At 39.3% G+C, this 18,902-nt stretch overlaps 1 protein-coding gene across 1 annotated transcript in view; it reads left to right on the top strand.

Annotated features, from left to right (window-relative positions):
• The window catches only part of mei4 (meiosis-specific, MEI4 homolog (S. cerevisiae)), a 48,318-nt gene extending 29,633 nt beyond the window's left edge, over window positions 1-18,685 (top strand). Inside the window, exons 6-8 of the mRNA XM_076154908.1 lie at window positions 17,604-17,754; window positions 18,059-18,134; window positions 18,522-18,685. Of these exons, the coding sequence (XP_076011023.1) occupies window positions 17,604-17,754; window positions 18,059-18,134; window positions 18,522-18,685 (391 nt within the window). The remainder of the gene's footprint in view (window positions 1-17,603; window positions 17,755-18,058; window positions 18,135-18,521) is intronic.
• The last annotated feature ends 217 nt before the right edge of the window (window positions 18,686-18,902 follow it).

Here is an 18,902-nt window from a genome sequence, read left to right as displayed (position 1 = left end):
TTCAGTTTTCGGTTGCATTCATATCGTTTTGCTGTTATAATAGGTCCGCTAGTGTTGTAAACATCAGGGTCTTGCAGTTTGGTCCTCGATCCTGACGATAAGTAACCTGCAAACGGACTGACTGTCATTATTTTATTCCCTCAATTTAAGTTAACATGAAAGGCTAAAATTCAGTCTCTTTATCTGGGGCACTTTCAGACCTTGCTTTGTGTGCTAACCCCTGTGGGAACTTTGTAATAGGCAGTGGGGCAAAGTGAGAAGTGACCACTCTCATTTTCTTGTGTTGGTCTGATCTAATTCATTGCTTCCCTCTCACCATATAGCCATTTAAGATATTCAACAAATAATATACTATAGCTTTAATAGAGACTGCAGTGAAATGGCATTGTCCTTTAGGGCCCAGCTGATCATTATGTCTCTGTGCTTTCATTGTTAGTTGTGTACTTAATGTTTATTGATGCCTCAGGAGAAACATTTTTACCTGATAACAAGCTGTGTGGAGAGGCTGGTGACACTGGGGATGGAGCGACTCAGTTTAGGGAAACTGCAGCAAGCCCAACGTCAAAACACAACAGCATCATTAAGACCGTCAATGTCACAATAAACCGCCAGTCAGTAGTCTTGTTTATTGTTTAAGTGTCCTTTAACAAGACACAAAAACCTTTACCACGTTTTAAGTAGCTTTTAGAGAATTGACTATATAACTTGAACTTGACAAAGCAGTGCCAGTTCCACTTCCTCAATATTAAAAGTATGCAAGTGAACATTTCAGATGATAATGGTTGCGATCATGACATTAGGAAAGTAACAATAAGGGTCATTTTGACACCTCAGACCAGGTCAGTTTCATTCTACAGCCTAGTTTGAGTTTTGAAGAACATAACCAAGTAGACACGAAGCAAATACACTCACTTATTAGATACACCTGTACAATTCAGTACAATCCAATACAACAACCTTGCCATAAATCCTTTCTTTGTGAAGCATAATGAAGATATTGAGGACGATCGGTGCGAAGAATCCAATGCAGACTTGAACATTGGATCCATGCCATTGTGCGTGCCTGACTACTGCCATAGCCTGCAGATCTATAGTGTGAAAATACATTTCATCAGCTTATAATTAGTGAGTACAGGCAGCTTAATGGGAACTTTAGTAGAGATAAGGGACGTAGCATTTGGCTCAGTGCTGAGTAAGGTCAACGGTAACAAAGGATCTGTGTCAGCAGTGTGATGTCTCTGGGTGATTGTTTAACCTTTATTTGACAGGGAAGGTTTGATATGCATGTGATTTATTCCCCTGCACCTGAAACTCACTTCTCCAACCAGTAGTGCTCAAGTGTGAACTAAAAATACATTCTGAGAGGAAAAGGGAGTGCAAATTCACCCCCAAGCTAACATTTCCTAAGTGACATTCGCCCGGCGGGAACTCTTTCAGGAACACCAAAAACCTTAACAATGCACAAAGGAACTAAGGGCCATTATGGTGAATCATATTAGAGTAAATCAACAATTTTCTCTCCCTTCCCATCTTTAGATTGTCGACATCTCACTGTAACTAATATGAACATTTTGCGTCACATGTAAGACTTTTTTAATTTGAGGAAATGTTTAACAAAAACCAAAAAACTAATAAAGTAACTGTATGCACAATATTTAACTATATTTACTGATCACATAGATGAGAATAACCATCTTTATGCCTCTTGTCGTTGTTTTGTGAGGCAATTTTCTAAGCACACGTCAAACCTCCTAATTAATTTCAAGGACAAAAAGAAACACCTCCTGTCCTGCAATTTATTTTTCCAGGAACAACTAAAAGCACATTTCATTAATAACACTCCTTTTTTTTTTAGACATTATGAAATACATGTCTAATCACAACACAAATGATGATGAAGTTCTTATTTGTTTTCCCACAACAACCTCATTTGTTAACGTACGACTGAACAAAATGTCATGGAAAGCCTCTTTGGATTCACTGCCAGTGGTTCGTACTTGCTCTGCGCTCACGTCTCAGCCAGCTCCTCGGCTAACTAAATAAGGACATGGACTTTGCAATCAAAATATAGCTTCAGGGAAACAGTAACAAACACAGTATAATTAAAAAGATTTGCATATCATTAGTATTCCCGAACACTGTCAGCGATGACCCTGGAGGCTGAGAGAGCAAACGCAATGTTCACAGATACATAAATTACACTTTCAGAACAAAAACAGCTGCTTGGGAGAGCAACAAACAAGCCCGTGCCTCCCAGTGACGGTTCAAAAAGCAGGAGATGGCTAAATGAATTGGATCGTTACAACAAAATTCATACGTCAGTCGCCACATTCCAAACCATATAATTATTGTGCTGATAATTTTTTCCCCCCGATTTGAATAATTATAAGCTACAGAGGAGGGCGTCACTAAATTGTAATCATCCGTCTGATTAGTTAACATCTGTTCCTTTTGCAAACAACGCACCAGGGCCTGACCCACATATCAGCAGAGTTGATATTATTAGCCAATATTTGCTTATCACACATTTATCAGTGTTGACATAGAAATTGGGAGATACACATAAAGACGTTTTCAATATCTTTCCAAGTTCCATGTAATGATTTTAATTAAAATGTACTATTATCTAATATTATTATACATGTGTCAGAACTCTTCAAACCTGAACAGAAGCTCACTGTGGGGAGCCAGCAGAGATTTTTCATACTTGTCACTGCACTAGGCAAGTTTACTAATAGGAGTGGAGCTGCGTCTCAGGGGGGGGGCGGGGTTACATAAACTTCCCATCTATCACCCTTCAGTCGACACTGAACTCCTACAAGTGAGAATAAATGGCGGTGGCACAATGTGTCTCTCACCACAATCACATTGTATTCTATATTATTTTTTGTCTGTACTGCAGTTTCAAAGAAAGTAAGCCATAGATTTTGGAAGAGATCAATAGGATTCCTTGTGTCTTAACTGGAGTAGAATCAAAGTTTGTGCATGTAAGCGATCTCACTGAGTGACAATACTGATGGACTGACAATAATTCATCCTCCCTACAGTACCTGTATAGTAAGCAGGGATGGTGACCACAGATGCCCAAGGACATAAGGAGGGGAGAAAGTGGAGAAACCTAAGAAGAGATAGAAACAAAACATTTTTTTACTTTTTTAGGCTCTGTTTCCAGAAAAACGTAAATCTGCTGGTGATACTTATGAATTTGCAGTTCATTTGCATATGGACCGACACTGTACTTGACAATGCCTGTCTCTTTAAGCCACTTATTGTCAAATCCGGACTTTTTGTGCTTGCTGGTTACTTTTGTATCGACTGGGTTTCTCCAGATGCAAAGGTAAATCTTTCCGTGACATTTCCCAAAGGATATTTTTGTCTTGCGAGACAGTCAGAAATGTTCTACAGCTACACAAAGCAGTCAAACTAATTGAATTTACACAGATGGAGAAACCTCCCTCATATTCCAAGTGCTATCGAAATGATTCCAGATGCCTGCAGTATCATCTCAGCTGGTGCCATCATTTGCCAACATGCTACAAAATGAACATGAGCCTAGCAGGAACAATCATTCAATTTGTTCTGATAGTTCTCTTCCATCAGCCATTCCTCTTGTCAGGTGGTGCCAACTATGGAGCAGAGGTAATAGTGACATTAGCACGCCGTATAGCTGCTGAAATCCTGACAGAGAAATTGAAAATAATATTGATATTCACTGCCTTTCTACACAAACTAACTGATGGACTTGTTTTCCTTTACCCCAAACAAACATTTAGAATATGGCACATGGAAAAAGTGACAAATCTGTTCATTTATTGGAGATCTTTAGGCTCATTACATCCAGAGACCATTATGTATTCATATGCAAACCGCCAGCTAACAGTGATGTTTCTTCTTTTGGTCAACACCTCCAATGCCAAAGACATTTCAGGCCACAAATATTACTTTGTCATTATCTGTAATTTGCTATGGTCCTTCATCACTTGATTGTTTTTTCAGCCCAATTACTTTAGTTATTCATGTAAACAGGCATTAAGTGTTGTTGTCTGTCAGTCGAAATTGCAAAGTAATCTCTATTATTTCCCTCAAGACAATCAGTCGAGCCCGACACTGTTTTCTGGGATTGAGCCATAGAGGTGTTTACTCAAAGCCTTTTTAATCAAGGATCACCGACATGTATTCAAACTATTTATGTAGTACATACGCCAATATAGATAAATCAATACATAAGCTAAATAATAACTACACTAATCAATCGTTTAAGGCATCCTTTTTTTCCCTAAAAATGGGGGAAATACAGTATTTTTATACATGTATTCTTTTGTGACTTTCTTTTCTTGGCCATTGTTTACCTCCTATAACCTCAAATACAAGTATGGTTTCATTTCTCTGTGCCGGGCTTTCAAACAGCATTTACTTTCTGAAGAGATTTAACACTGCACTTTCTATTTCCTTTGCTGTTTCACATTTTCACAGCCAGACTTTATTCACCACAGAATTGTAATTGAAACTTCAAAGATAATCATAATAATAACATAATATTGATTAGGTACATGATGGATGTTTGTGCCTGAGCTAAATGAAACATACATTCAATCTAATTTCTGTGATTTTGTAGTAGCAGCAATCTTATTTATAGCCACAATCCCCTCTGTCTTTTATGGAGAGAACAGAAATATCTCTGCGCTCGTCTCTCACCAGGGGAATTGTAACCAAAAAATTGTAACTGCATCTTTTCTTTGACAGCTTGTATCTCCCAGGCTGTTGAATTACAGAAGACTGATAACAAATCACTACGGTTGTTCCGTGTCTGCCACGCTTGGGATCCCCCATTCTCCACAGCATTTGAATCATAATGGCCACTCTCTTGGCTTTTAGGCGACGGTCCTCATGCATGCCGAACCACACATTGTTGAGTCTACTGATGAGGGATATCAAAGTCTCCCTCTGTTCCTGGCACAGAATGACAAAAACCTCCGAGCGACAAGGCATAGAAACAGGGAAGCGCGGTGTAGTGACAATGACAAATACGCATTGTTGTCACACAGGAAGCATTCACTGATATATCACACACATTTATCAGGAAGAAGGCATCCTTAGTTCATGTTGCATGTTAAGTTCACAGTTGGAATTTTTAAAGATTAAGATTAAATGACCCAAGAACAAGACAAGGACACAAACCAGGGGAAAACATAAAGTAAAGCAACATCAGTGAATGTGATTGTATAACTGAGAATACATAAGGAATGTATTCACGGCCAACCAAAGTCAAACCAAAGCCGAGACATTCATAACAGCTCCTCCACTGGTTGAGATGTTAAATCTAGACATGGATTTCAAGTCTCTCACCAGTTTGGATCTAAGGCATTTACCCAAAAATGAGTGAGCCATGGTAGATGCCCTGTGGTCCCAAAGAGGCTAAGAGCGCTAATGGTCAATCATCGCTCATTCATTTGCGATGGGCAGTATAAACATTCCAGTGGTAGGCACTTGCACCATGTTGTAGGTTTGTCCAGACCATTTTGACACATTGGGTTTGAATTTTTGACAAATGTCCCTATGAGCGACTCCCTTAAGTTCAATTATGTTTATTTCAGCAATGTCACTGAGCCAACACACAATCATATATCTCTTTCCTTAACTAGTCATATATAATTGGTTCAACCCTTGTTTAACTCTTTGAATCCTTCGCAAGGCTAAAGTACCCCAGTGACGGTGGCCGCCTTCTTTAATGGCAGCGCATTTGTACCTATTGCGCTTCTATCTTACTGAACACTTCACAGATCGCCTGTCATTGCCAAAGCAGTAACGGACTCAGCAGGGACTGGTTGACACAGATATCCAGCGAGCTGTTTCAGAAAGGAGACGGCCTTACAATCAGCAGTCAGGAAATTGCAGTCAATCAGAGTGTCCGTCCTAATGAGTATAGAAGTGTCGCATCAGAGCGGTGTCACTGACTTCTCCACTGTCGTCAGAGAGGGACATTTGTCTGAAAGGGAGAGATTTTACTGTGTTGAGTGTAGTTTGATTTAGATTGTATTTCCTCCCTTAATCACTTTAATTCTGCCTGTGCTGGTAGGCTTGACTGCGTTGATTAAGAGTTTGTGGAGCCTGAAAATGTCCCAAATTACATTACCCAAACTAAAGGCTGTGAAAGGGTAAAACATTAAAAAGTTTAAAGCCTTAAATTCACTTCCAGAGGCCTACAAGTGTAGTAGTAGTTAAGTAGTAGTTTTGATTTGGATTTGTAGGAGTCTTGTGTAACATTGATATCGAGGAATACTATCCAGATACTCAATCACATGTTGATCTCTCGTGTCTCTGGTTTGATAGCGGCTGGATCTTGCTAGACTGTCTTCACCGCCAACGCTTGTCTTTTGTTGTGGGCAGGTAGAATATAGTCTCTTCTCCAAGCTTGTTTGCTGGAAATTTGTGGCTTCATTTGTATATTTGGGTTTGGTGGGAACGGATTACAAGTGATCCACAAGTTAAGCAAGATGACTTCACCTAAAGTGTTACCTTTTACACTTACTTATACATTTAGCTTATTGGCCCATTTTGTGTGAAGATTTCAGTGTCATACAGTGAGTATAGCACATTTCCATCTAATTCCACCCTGTTGAATCACTGCAGAAGCATTTTAGTATTCCAGAAGCATCCCAAATGAGGAGGCAGTGTCTGCAGCTGGTCCACAAGGCTGCCATCGCTCTTCTGACGAGCCTCTGAACTCTGAAACCTGGGCTAAATCTCAGGTCTCCTCCACGGGTCCTTCCCTGGCCCACAGCAGAGAGAAACACAGCAAAAAATATATATATTTAAAGTTCACATTGGGCTTTGAGAAGTAGAGGAAATCAGTGGCTCAGAAGTAAAGAAGACTGGATGGGTATGGAAGGAGCTGAGGAGCTGACCTCTGACCTGTAAATTCATGGGAGTTGTGAGAGCTCGGCCCATTGGGATCTGCACATTCGACAGGTATTCACTTCAAAATCGCTGAGCAGAGGGCGAGTTTGGGTTTCAGTCAGTTTTCATTTTCATATCCTCAATTCTGATTTTTTTCTGATTTTCCTGCTACATGAGTAATGAAATGGTAGATGATGCATTTTCATAATTTCTACATACATTTTCTTCTGTCTTCTTGCATTTTTCATTATTATTCTTTTTGTTTCCATTGTTAATTAGGCCTTGTACTGCTTGCTCAAATTGCTGGCTTCAATCAAAGTTTATTCATATGCAAAATGAGGACGTAGACTTCCACCCATCTTCACACACACACACACACACCCCATCCTCCCATAACTGGAAGATAATCAAGCAAAAACACCAATTGTTCTTCACATTCTTTCTGGTACAAAAATGAATGAATTATTTTATTTTTTTAGTCATTGTTGCTGATTTGAAACTTGTTTTCTTCCTTTCTTTATATCTCGCTTCTTTCTTCCTTTTTCTTTCTCTCCAAAACTTTCAAACAATGAACTCAAATCCCCTTTGTTTCCTTTATGACTAAATTGTTTAACTGGACCCTGGTGACCGTTTTGTTGCCTTCAATAGAATCCTATAGATTTCCTACTTTCCATAACTGCCCACATTGTGTGTGTGTAGGTGTGTGTTTGTGTGACAGCCTATGGATGTCCCTGCGGGTTGGGCTCCTAATTGTACCTTGAACTAAGCATTCCAAATGCTGTATAGTCCTGTTTGAGCCTTACAGCACACAATACAATATGCTTATGAATCATTACTGAGCTAGCCAGCAGTAACCAGGGAGCTAATTAGCCTTACATCACTTTGGTGCATAATGAAGGAAACTTTAGAAAGAAAATATATACGGGAGGGGGAAAGGATCATTTGACCTGTTTTCAATTGTTTTCGAGCAAATCTTCCTCACTGTTTTAGGTGGTTATATTCCATTTTCAGCTGTGTTTCCAGGTCCACGTCACAGAGGCTAAGTAAGGTAAGATGTCCCTCTCTGTAGCTTTGTCTTCCAGCTATTTCTGAAGGATCCCAGGTCCTAGAACACTATCCAAGTCCTAGAAAGAAAGGTAAAGTAAACTAAACTAAAGTTAAACAAGGCTGAGGTACAAAGTTTTCACCAGACAAAGTTTGAGCTCATGTTACTGTTTCTTATGTCTTCATATGCAATCGACTAGTAAGAACTACAGTATTTCGATTTGAACTGTAGATTCAAAGCACAAAATAGCCTGAAGTGGAAAATAAAGTACCTCAGAATTATACTTAATAATATTTCATTTGATTGAATGTGCTTAAAGTATTTATGTTCCATCTCTGTTGGCCCTTTGAGACATATCCAAAGAGGTTATGCCTGTTTCGTAATTTTCTGACCTTTTATGGTTTTTCAAAGCCTTTTCTGAAATCTCAGGCGTCTCTCGGACTATTCAATCAGCCGTGTGTGGTTTTGTGGTATTTCAGCCATCAGTAACAACTTCACAAGTCCTGAGGGCCTCTTTAGAGGTGGCGCCATCACAGAGGCAGATAACTGGATGAAAAGATTCATACAGGGAGGGAATGAACAGCTCACACCTCAAATAATGACACACAGACTGAGAAATCCCATTTTCTTCTTTCAGGAAATGAGATACCTCTCTATCTGATTCCATTTCAGTCGAGATGGAGCCCGGGGATAGTAGTGGATGTTGTGCCGGTGTGTGTGATTCATCATGGTTAACGTAACCTACTGTAAATATTACCTCCATACTGTTGCTTCAAATAGATGTGCAACCTTTCCCTTTTATTCAGCAAAATGGATCCTACATTGATTTCCATTCTCTCTATTTTTTAAATCTTTGCAATGCATCATGAAAAACAACGTGCTGATACACTTCTACTCTCCTCTGCAGCCCTGGCGGTGCACACAGCAGCCAGACTGTGAAACGTATGGTGGGTGTGTCTAATAGGCCTGCACAATCCAACGCAATATCAGTTTTGACATTGCCTTTTTTTTTGCACATGTACTTTTCCCATTGCAAAGGTCTATGATAGTCTGCAACCCAATTCCAATGTTCTCCTTGTGTGTGCTGTTGCTTTAGCGCACCGGTTACAAAACAACTGCTCAATCACAATCATTCATTTTGTAATTAATAGGGAAAAATCTGAAATGTAAAAAAGCACAAAATAGTGTTGACATACTCTATCAAGATAAGAAGCACCAATGGTAGCTAGAGTTATTAGTATCCATCTGTTAACTAGCGCTAATACAGATAATTTATCATAACTTCTAGCGTTGAGGCAATGGAGAAGTCTTGTCTGTTATACACACAGTGGCATATGATATGTAGACTTTGTAAATGAAGCAGACAGCAGATATCTGGAAGACAAAACTAAAATTAAAGGGAAATACCACATCGTATAGCAGCATGTCTAAGTCTAATTTAGCTGTCTAAACTGAGATTGCTCTGCCTGAAACTCCCTCTGCATACACCACAACTACAACTCATTTTTTACAGACTGCTGCACACACTCAGAGAGACACACATCTTTACATTGACACCTGGTGGCAATTAAGAGCAACAGCACAACTACTCAAAATACCTGAATACGTCTAACAACAGTAGGACACACATGGAGACCATAAAGGAAACATCTCATACATAAGAACACACACACAGAACGAGGTGGCATACACTCACACTCACACTCACACATGCCTGAATCAATCACACAATCCAGGTTTGTTACTTGGTGTAAGCTTACTTTAATTTATTCATCATGCCAAAAAATGATTTATTGTCTTAATCCCAGTAAAATTGTTTAACTTTTGAAGTACTGTCACCGGTCAAGTTGTGTGACGGGTGTGTGTGTGTGTGTGGACGATGAGTTAAAATTCGAGCCTTTATCAGAGTAGAAGTCGGTGAAGTGAAGCAAAAATCTAGTTTATATGAGGTCGCTCAGGCATTCACTGCAGAATTCTGGACTAATGGTAATTAAATTCTTCATTTAAGTGGCTATACTGTATAACTCAGCTATCTAGTGAAAGTAAATGAAAGAAAGGATGAATATCAGTTTTGCACAACACTATATTGTATTTTTGCCACCACTTTCTATACATTTAGTGTCTCATTTGTTCTATTTTCCCCAGTGTGTTCTTGCAGTAGTTTCTTTTGTCTCTGCATCAACCCACCAACACAAACTCCTGCATTGTGCTCTGTAATTAAAGGGAGTCTGATTCTGAAATACACTCCCCCGTCCGTCTGCTATAATTATTTTTGAAGCCTATTTTAAGTGCTGGGGTTATTAATCATGTCATGGTTGAAGTACCCCTGGGTCTCCTACGTGCTGCCAGATAGTTTCTCTGCCTTTCATAAGTAGAAGGCAGCAACAGGCCGTCCATATCAAATCATCTCCAAAGCACTTCACATAAAGTTAACCGTCTGCCTTTTATTGTCGTGACTGAAGCGAGATCAGATCTTTTCAACAAAGTATTGTAGTAATTTTGCATGAAAATGTTCGCTGTGGGTGTTAATGGAGGATTTGAAGTGAATGCAAATCAAAAACAGTCAGGTGTTGAATTTAAAAGGCTGTGTTAGGGGGGGATGTGTTAGCGGGTGGCTTTAGCATGAGGATCCTTTAGATCTATTTCTCTTTTCATCATCAATCTGACTCCACAAACCCTCTGGCAGTCACATCCACCTTTCTCTTCCTTAGTTTTTACCAACAAACAGCACTTTTTCCGAACATTTTAACTGAATGTTATGCGCAACACAACATTCAGTGCTTTGATGGACTACACAGCGTCAGTTCCCGACAAAAGGAACTATAAGAGGGGCTGTTCGGTGCCTTCTAATCCCTTAGGAAGCACTACAAAGAGAGTAAACAAACATAACAATGGAGGAAGATTCATAACAACAAGGTCAACATCCCAAAAAGTAGGAGATTGTATGAGAGACAAAGTATCTGAGACCCAAAAGCAGTTGTTAAATATACTATAGAGTAAAAATTAATGTGTAAAAAATAAAATAAACAATAAAAAATACTTATTGTCACACAAAAAAATATATATTTCTCTTTGAGCAGATTTTTTCATTATCATTTTATTTCTGTTATTTCCCCATAGACTTCATCACCGATCGAAGTAAATGAGAACAGCTCAAAATAAGCTGCTTTGACTCGAGAGTGAAGAGAAAATTGCAGAGAAAATGCAAATAAGCTCATTATTTGCCAAAGTAAAGCAAGTAAAACAATAACAGCCAGATGTGTTTTTGCTAAATATGCTAGTTTGCAATCCCATCATTATAATTTTTACATTTTGTTTTTAAAAAATTAGACATAATTACGAAAGAAAAATCTCCCCATTATCTTATCGGTTGCCATCAGCCATGTTCACAATTTAGTGCTGTGACTTAAATACATATCCTGTATGTTTCCGAATAAAAGCCCCCCTTATAAAGCCTTATAGCTATTTTTATTTAGAATTTGTCCTGCTGAGCTATCACAGCGTTGTGGCATTGATGGAAGTTACAGTTAAGAGATGTACGACGTATGGAATGTTGCCATTATGTTGTTGTTTTGTGTAGGTAAGCTATTGGAGATACTGCCATACATTACACACAAAGCAATGGAGATTAATGACACAAACTAAATAGAATATATACAAACAAGTCTTCAATTGTGAAGCCATCAGTCATTTTGTCCACTGAACTGGCCGTTGGTGTGGCTCCTCATTTGGCCCAGTGAAGTGTTTTTGGATATCTGCTGCAGCTGTGGTGCTTAAAGGACAACAACCAGAGGCCACCATGTCTTTAGTGATCGATTTGACTATAAAACTCTGTAATTATAAAGTCTGAGTGGGTTAGATGGATGGATGCTTTCATAGAGGTTACTCACAAGCTGCGGCTGGCTTGTCAGTTTTCAAGGGGAGTGCTTAAGTCTGCAGGTGAAGTACCTTTCATGATACATGTCAGTCAGTCTCATGATGGTATTAATATGTGGAGTAGGAGTTGTAGCATATCATTAAGTCTGATCTTGGCTGAAGTAATCTGTTTTTTATAGCTCGGCATTGCACATACAGAACATTAGACTTCAGTCTTGGTGTTTACAGCTCCGCTCCAGTAAATAAAGCAGCTCTAAGCAGGTGGAGCAGGCAGGAGGATGCTAGAACAAAAGCAGTGAAGATGAATGCTGACAAATAAACGACTCTGTGTGCAGGGGCCTGAATGGAGACCTAAAGCACTGGGTCTCAAAGTTTTGGAAACAAAGGAACTTTCTAGTACATTCATTGTCCAACTGGACTCATCAAACATAGTTGAGATCCAAACCTATGGAGACTTTTAGCTTCTCTGCTGTCATATGTGGTTTCTTGCATTGTGTGAGTCTATAGCCGACTTTGTTTGAGGCCAGTTGTGTGTAAGTCTTCACTGTAGCAGCTTTTCCAGCCTCTTCCCTACTCACAGGATTCTCTAGGTTTTTGGTGAAACCCCAAGTGGCTTATTGACGTGACTGAGCTTTAATGTCTACTTAATTTATTGACTCTCGTGTTGCCCGCCACCAGTTTGAAACCATACAAGGCACAAGAGATGCTCGTATTTTTCTTGACTTGGTTACGGTCAGATAACCTTGTTTGTTTCAGAAACAGTGCCTGTTTTCCATTTCATCTCTATCATCCCCCCCCCCCCCCCCCTTCAAACAGTCAAGTTTGTGTCATTTAAAGGTGTGCTCCTGCTACATGCAATTGTACGTTTTATAAAGTAATCAGTCATATTACACACTGAAGTACAACTCGTTTTGTCTCCCTCTGTCAACAACCGCCGCTGAAGAAAAGTAGTTTGTAGAAATTGTCCTGGGAGTTGTGGTGGATGGCACCAAAGTGCTCTGTGTGAAATGTCACTCCCAACATTCATCACTGCATTTCACAAGCCTGATTCCATCTTCAAAATGTTATTTTGATGGAAAAGGTCTTCAAATGAGGAAGAGCTTAAATGGGTTTCTGCAATGACTTTTACTTAAATGCCAGCTGCAGCAGGGACCGTGTTTATTCCATATGGCAAACATTTTAGAAAGGGAAGAGCACAGCGCATACCACATGGTATGGAAGAGGTTTTTATTGCAGGAATTAATCGGAATCTGATAAAGTCCCATATGTACCAGGTGGAGAAAGAAGTAAACAAAGATGAGTTCATGTTTTCTTTGTAGTTTTGTCCCCTTCAACTATTTTAATCTTTCTGATTTTGATATTGATTTGGGTCTGGTTTTCAGTCTTTTAGTTGGTTTATATTTGATTAGATGTTTTGGTTCCTAGAGGTCAAGAGACTTTCTTGAATTTCACTTCTTGCAGTGCAGGAGCCTTTGTTCTGCTTTTTCTGATGAATGAGATGAAATATTTCATACTGTGGCAAAATTATTGTTCGCATAAAAAGAAAAGTCTATTTTTCTGCAGGGGTTTGGGGAGCCCTCACCTCTGCTATATATTGATTTGTAAACCTGTGGCTGAACGTTGCTTCAATTTTTCATGACAACACTGACACACTCCATCATTTCTGACATTTTCCTTGGAATGAAATCCCTCCTGGTGTTTTCTGTTGTCTCCTTTTGACTTTCTCTATTTTTTTTTGGCCCTCTTGATGGCATCCGGCCCCTGTTTGACAACACTTTAGGGTAGGATAATTGAAACTGTAACTTTGATGCTCTCCCACACTGACAGACCAGACACATAACACCTCATCATCAGACCTCTGTCACGGCCTGTTCACCGTGGGAGGATCGGCCGTCTCTGGCAGCTGATGGACAGCGATGTCCACAGAGGGGATAATGACACAGATCACAGGAAGTGGGGCAGTTGTGATTGTTGGAGTCACTGCTGGGTGTCTTCAGGTCACGGCTACGTAAAGTGGATGCATTTATTTTTCTGTCTGATCAAAACATCCATGCAGTTTTGTCAGGGGGAATGAAAATTAAAAGCATACCAATACAGGAAAATAAGATGGAATGATGAAAAATCTTAATATGTATCGAAATCCAATGTTAATTTGATAATGTTAGAATTCAAATATTTTTATTGAAGTTTTAAGGAACTGCTAACAGTATAATCAAGGTTTTTAGGTATTTAAATAGTACAATAGAAAAGTAATGCTGGTTAAAATAAGAAAATAAGAATATGAAATTTCAACTTAAGAAACCAAAACTATTTTTAGAATAAACTGTTTCTTGTCTAACACATTTTCATCCTAGACCATTGATAGAACATAGAAGTGAAAAATAACAGAAAAAGAAGAGGGAAAAAAAGCTTCAGGATATTTGTGAATCCAGACAATCCGTCCCTTCTAGTATCTTCCCTGCTGAAGCGTCCTTGAAGAAGATGCTGAATACTACTCAGCTGCAGGCTACTACTGTGTGTGGGTGTGGGTGTGTGTGTGTGTGTGTGTGTGTGTGTGTGTGTGTGTGTGTCCATGACCTCTGACCTTTCTGGTGAGAAGGTGAACATCTTCATCAGCGATCAGACGGGTTTTCCAAACATAAAAGGAGCGGATTCTGGACTGAGGAACATTGTTGCCGTCATTAGTAGGTTTCAGAGTGCTTGTCAATGTCAGCCGCTTCGGTCACCGTGATCCATCTCATTATCATCTCGGTCATTAGAAGGCCAGAGTATTGAGGAGGATTTCCCATCGATTAGTAAAGGGCATAGTAGCAACCTGAAGCTTAGAGAAGAAGGCTTGTATGTCATAAGAGGAAGCCACCAGCTGAATTAAGTCACAAAGTCCGTTGGGTAACTTGACAGCCCGCCTCGTCAGCTGTTGTCAAAGTGCTCTTGAGCAACACAGTAAACTGCATTACAGGAAGGTTAGTGCAAGCAGGTGCCTTGCTCATGGGCAACTCTCTTTCTTTTCTTGGTCTCAAACCAGCAATTGGGAATCTCCAGTTCCCAACCTCAGTCCCAATGGACCCCAATAAAGCTCAACCACCCCAGATGGGACTTGAACCCACAATCCCTGGCCATTGCCCTAACCATTACGCCACTCGGGCGAACTGGAGGACATCCCTGGAGAAAGGGAGTTCTGGGCGCTGTTGCTTAGCCTGTTCCCTTGACGACCAGGACCCAGATATGATGTGGAAGACGGATGGCATGCATGGAACTTAAAAACATTTCCCTCCTGCTTGTAAAATGTGAATCAAATTAATACTGAATACATTTGTTCTTTCCTAAAAAAAACAAACTTGGTTCACTTCACTGAACTAGAGAGAGTAAGTTGCTCAAACTTCCTCAAGTCCAATCTTCTGTTTCAATGCACGCAGTCCTAGAAACGTTTGAAATTGGTTGATGTTAAATTGATGACAAACTCAGCTTTACAGCAGCTTTCTGCAGTACAGAACGGGTTCAGCATGTTTGCCAGACCTTAAGGAAGCTCACTATGATTTAGTTTGAAACACCGAACGTGAACAAAAGCTTTTGTTTTAGCAGAAAGCTCCCCGGTTTATTTTAGGGTTATGGATTTCATCTTTAATGCAGTGTTGATGGAGGAGGAATGCATTATGGAGGTTGACTGTGCAGAGTGCAAATGCTGAACCCGGTGAGGTATCAGCTCCTATACTGAGCTCTCCCCCACTCTAACTCTGACAGCAGCTGCTCTTATCCATCAGCTGACATGAGTGAAAGATGCATTGCACTTTCCCTCCACACCTTCAACTATGTCTCTCTACCCCTGAGAGCCTCTGTCTGAATGAGAAAACCTTTCTCACCACAGACTTATACCGGTTTCGCCACGTCGACCACAAATGTTCCTTTTTTTTTACGTCCAGTGCCTCGTTTATGAGGTTTTGTTTTGATGAGAATTCAGTCTGTGACGCTCGATCTCATGTCATCCAGGGAAGAAGGTGGTTCAAGTGCAATCCGGTACTGGAAAACGCTTCTGTTTTTGTTTCGGTTCAAAATTCTCCGACGAGCCGGTGTCACACGGACATGGATAAGACAACGATGCAATCTAACAAATTTAACTGAGTAATTGAGAACTGAGTCTATTCAGTCCCTCTATTCGATTCAGTCTCACACAGAAATGCAGATTTTCTAAAATTTTTATTACACTATAAATGAAAATGGTAATAATTAGCATTTGTTGCCCAAATGAACAATGCCATGTGTTTAAGTGCTTCTATGGAGCACTGACAGAGAAGCTTACTTATATACAGTACACACATAAAGATACACAGACAGTTCATGTTGCTTATCTGCAGAGTCTGTTTACGATACTTTGAGATTATTCGGCTTTACTTCAAGTCAAGTAAATCAACATTTAAATCCAAAACGGCATGTGTTTGTATCTGCACAACTCTTTCAGCTCTTTTTTACACAATTTAATGCAGGATTTTGCAGATATTCCCCTGAAAAATTCAGATTGAACAGTGAATTTCCTGTTTGTAAAGGTGAGGACAGGCGAGGAAAGCGAGTTTGTGTTTCCACTTTCAGGGAGCTGTTGTTATTTATGTACTCCACTACAGTCAGAATACAGCAGGCTTTTGGGATAGGGAGGGATTTGGATGGAGCCAGTAACAACATTTTTTTCATTTAGTGAGCTCAGCGGTGCTACAGAGAGGGAGTGAAGAAAGGAATCAATTTTGTTTTTGCGCTCAAGCCTTTCAAATATTCCAAGTTATACTGTATATTCAAGATATGACTGTATTTCACCTTTAAGGGTGCTTTTCTCTAGGTTCACCAACTTCACCCACTTCAAACCCACCCTGCCCCAACCCTCCTACCCCTTAGAAGCACCGTTTGGGTGTTTCTACCTTTTCATGCCATAATAATTGTGAGATCAATCAGGATTTCATTCATGTCTCCATCATTTGTTAATGCGCATAAAACAAAGGCATGAAAAGCACCATATGCAAATGCAAGAATAATGTTTCTGTCAAGTTTAGAGGGGATTGGAGGAATAGCACACACACACACACACACACACACACACACACACACACACACACATGCTCTCTGCACACACTGCTCTCCAGTTAAGATAAAATAGAATTAGATTTTAACAGTTCAGCACAGACAAATAACATTATTTACAGTTTGTTTTAAGTTGAATGAGTAGATCTTTAATGCAGAAGTTCTAATTGAGTATTAAGTGTTGACGTTGTGTTATAACGCTGCTCATTATGGTTTCCAGACAAAAGAGGTCCATCTAAATGAGCCGGATGTACACGTTTAGAGAACCTTGTGAATTGGATATGGAGCAAGAGAGCAGTAAGTAAAAAATGTGTCAGGAAATTATAAAAATAATAGCAAAGGCAACTTGTTTTTTTATCTTTGTTCAATTCTGACTACGGCTCTGGCAATTGGTGTGATTCATTTCTTGTATTTTACTGCTATCTAGTGGCAGAGTACTGCAGAGCAGATTCATATGTAACTGAATCATCTCTCTCTCTTCCTTCACATGAGTGGAGACTTTGATGCTGAGCCAATAACAATCAAAGTTCATTGTTCGCTTGATTTATTGTGGCAACTTGAAGTTCTAGAAACACTGCAAACTCGTAAGACTCACCGCCTGTTTGTCTCTCACTCGCTCTCTCTCTCTCCCACACACATACACACACATGCACTCATTTACAGTAAGGACTTCAGACAGAATTATCAGTAGGTCTAATTAATTCAGATTCATTAAAATTAGAGAGCCACACTTGATCAAGAAGATACGAGCATCCGAGACAAATGTCCTGCTGCTGGACGCTGGAGACCAGCTCCAGGGGACAGTCTGGTTTAATTTCTTCAAAGGAGCCGATGCTGCACATTTTATGAACAAACTGTGTTATGATGCCATGGTAAGACACAAAACAAAAAATAACCTAAAGCACAATTACAAAGTCATTACGTCATTGAAAGTGATTTATGGTTTGCTATAATTACTTTATTGTGAAAGGTTTAGAGTGAACTTGTAATACTTACAGGTACTAAGTTAGATGAGGTGAGTTATGATTGTGCTCTATAGTGTATTTATATGAAATATTTGGGTAAAATGATTCATATAGTTTGTTGCAAATTCAATTTACTTTTTCCATTTTTTTCATCGATTCATAATTTCCATCAAATCATTTTATAATGTGAAATCTTTCTCTCATTTTCCAGTTTTTGGCATTACCTAAACTAACAACACCAGTGCTGGTATTGAGACCACACCTTTATGTGATCCCAAGACTTAAAGGTTGGGTGTTATCTTCATCTCTCTACACATAAGGTGCCATGAAACATATGCAAAAATGTTGTCGAACCAACTGAAGGAGTCCTGAGATCCACAGCTGTCACGTTGTCATGAATGTTTTTCCACGTGTGTCGTGTTTTGTTATGTGTTGTATTATCACTTAATGTCTTTGTGTTTTGGTAAAGAGTTTGTGTTCCCTTAAGGTTTTTGTGTTTAACATCACTCGTTCTGGATTTATTTTTGGATTCTGGATTTTATTTTTAATGTATTATCATCTCAAACTTTTATATTCCAACAGTGGAAAATGAAAAATGTGATATGAGGTTTGATTCATTCATTCATCAAACCCAAACAGAGGTTCATCCATGTTCAATGTCTCTTTCTTTCCAGGTTCACCTCCATCATCTGAGATTCCTGATGGTCCGTATCCTTTCATTGTGAAGTCAGAGGATGGACGTGATGTTCCCATTGTGCAGGCCTACGCCTTTGGCAAATATCTAGGTTCTCTCAATGTGAGCTTTGATGAAGCTGGGAACGTGGTGACCTCCAAATAAAATATATATAATATATAATTCCATAATAAAACTACTCACATGTCCGGTTTTGGTGACATTTTTCAATTCAAATCAGTTGAAGAAGGAAAAGAAATAAGAAACCTTATTCACTAAAGTCATGTTTAGAAATGCATAAATATTCTAAATAGACAATATTGGTCTCAAATTGAGAATATTTGTTAAATATTCCATGATGCTTTGCAATGCATTAAAAAAT

This window comes from Genypterus blacodes, unplaced genomic scaffold (genome assembly GCF_046128005.1).
Source record: "Genypterus blacodes isolate CSIRO-AG114 ecotype Tasmania unplaced genomic scaffold, CSIRO-AGI_Gbla_v1 ptg000064l_1, whole genome shotgun sequence".
Taxonomy (NCBI): domain Eukaryota; kingdom Metazoa; phylum Chordata; class Actinopteri; order Ophidiiformes; family Ophidiidae; genus Genypterus; species Genypterus blacodes.
Note: the sequence above shows the minus strand (reverse complement) of the source record. Positions and strands in the feature narration are given on the sequence as shown.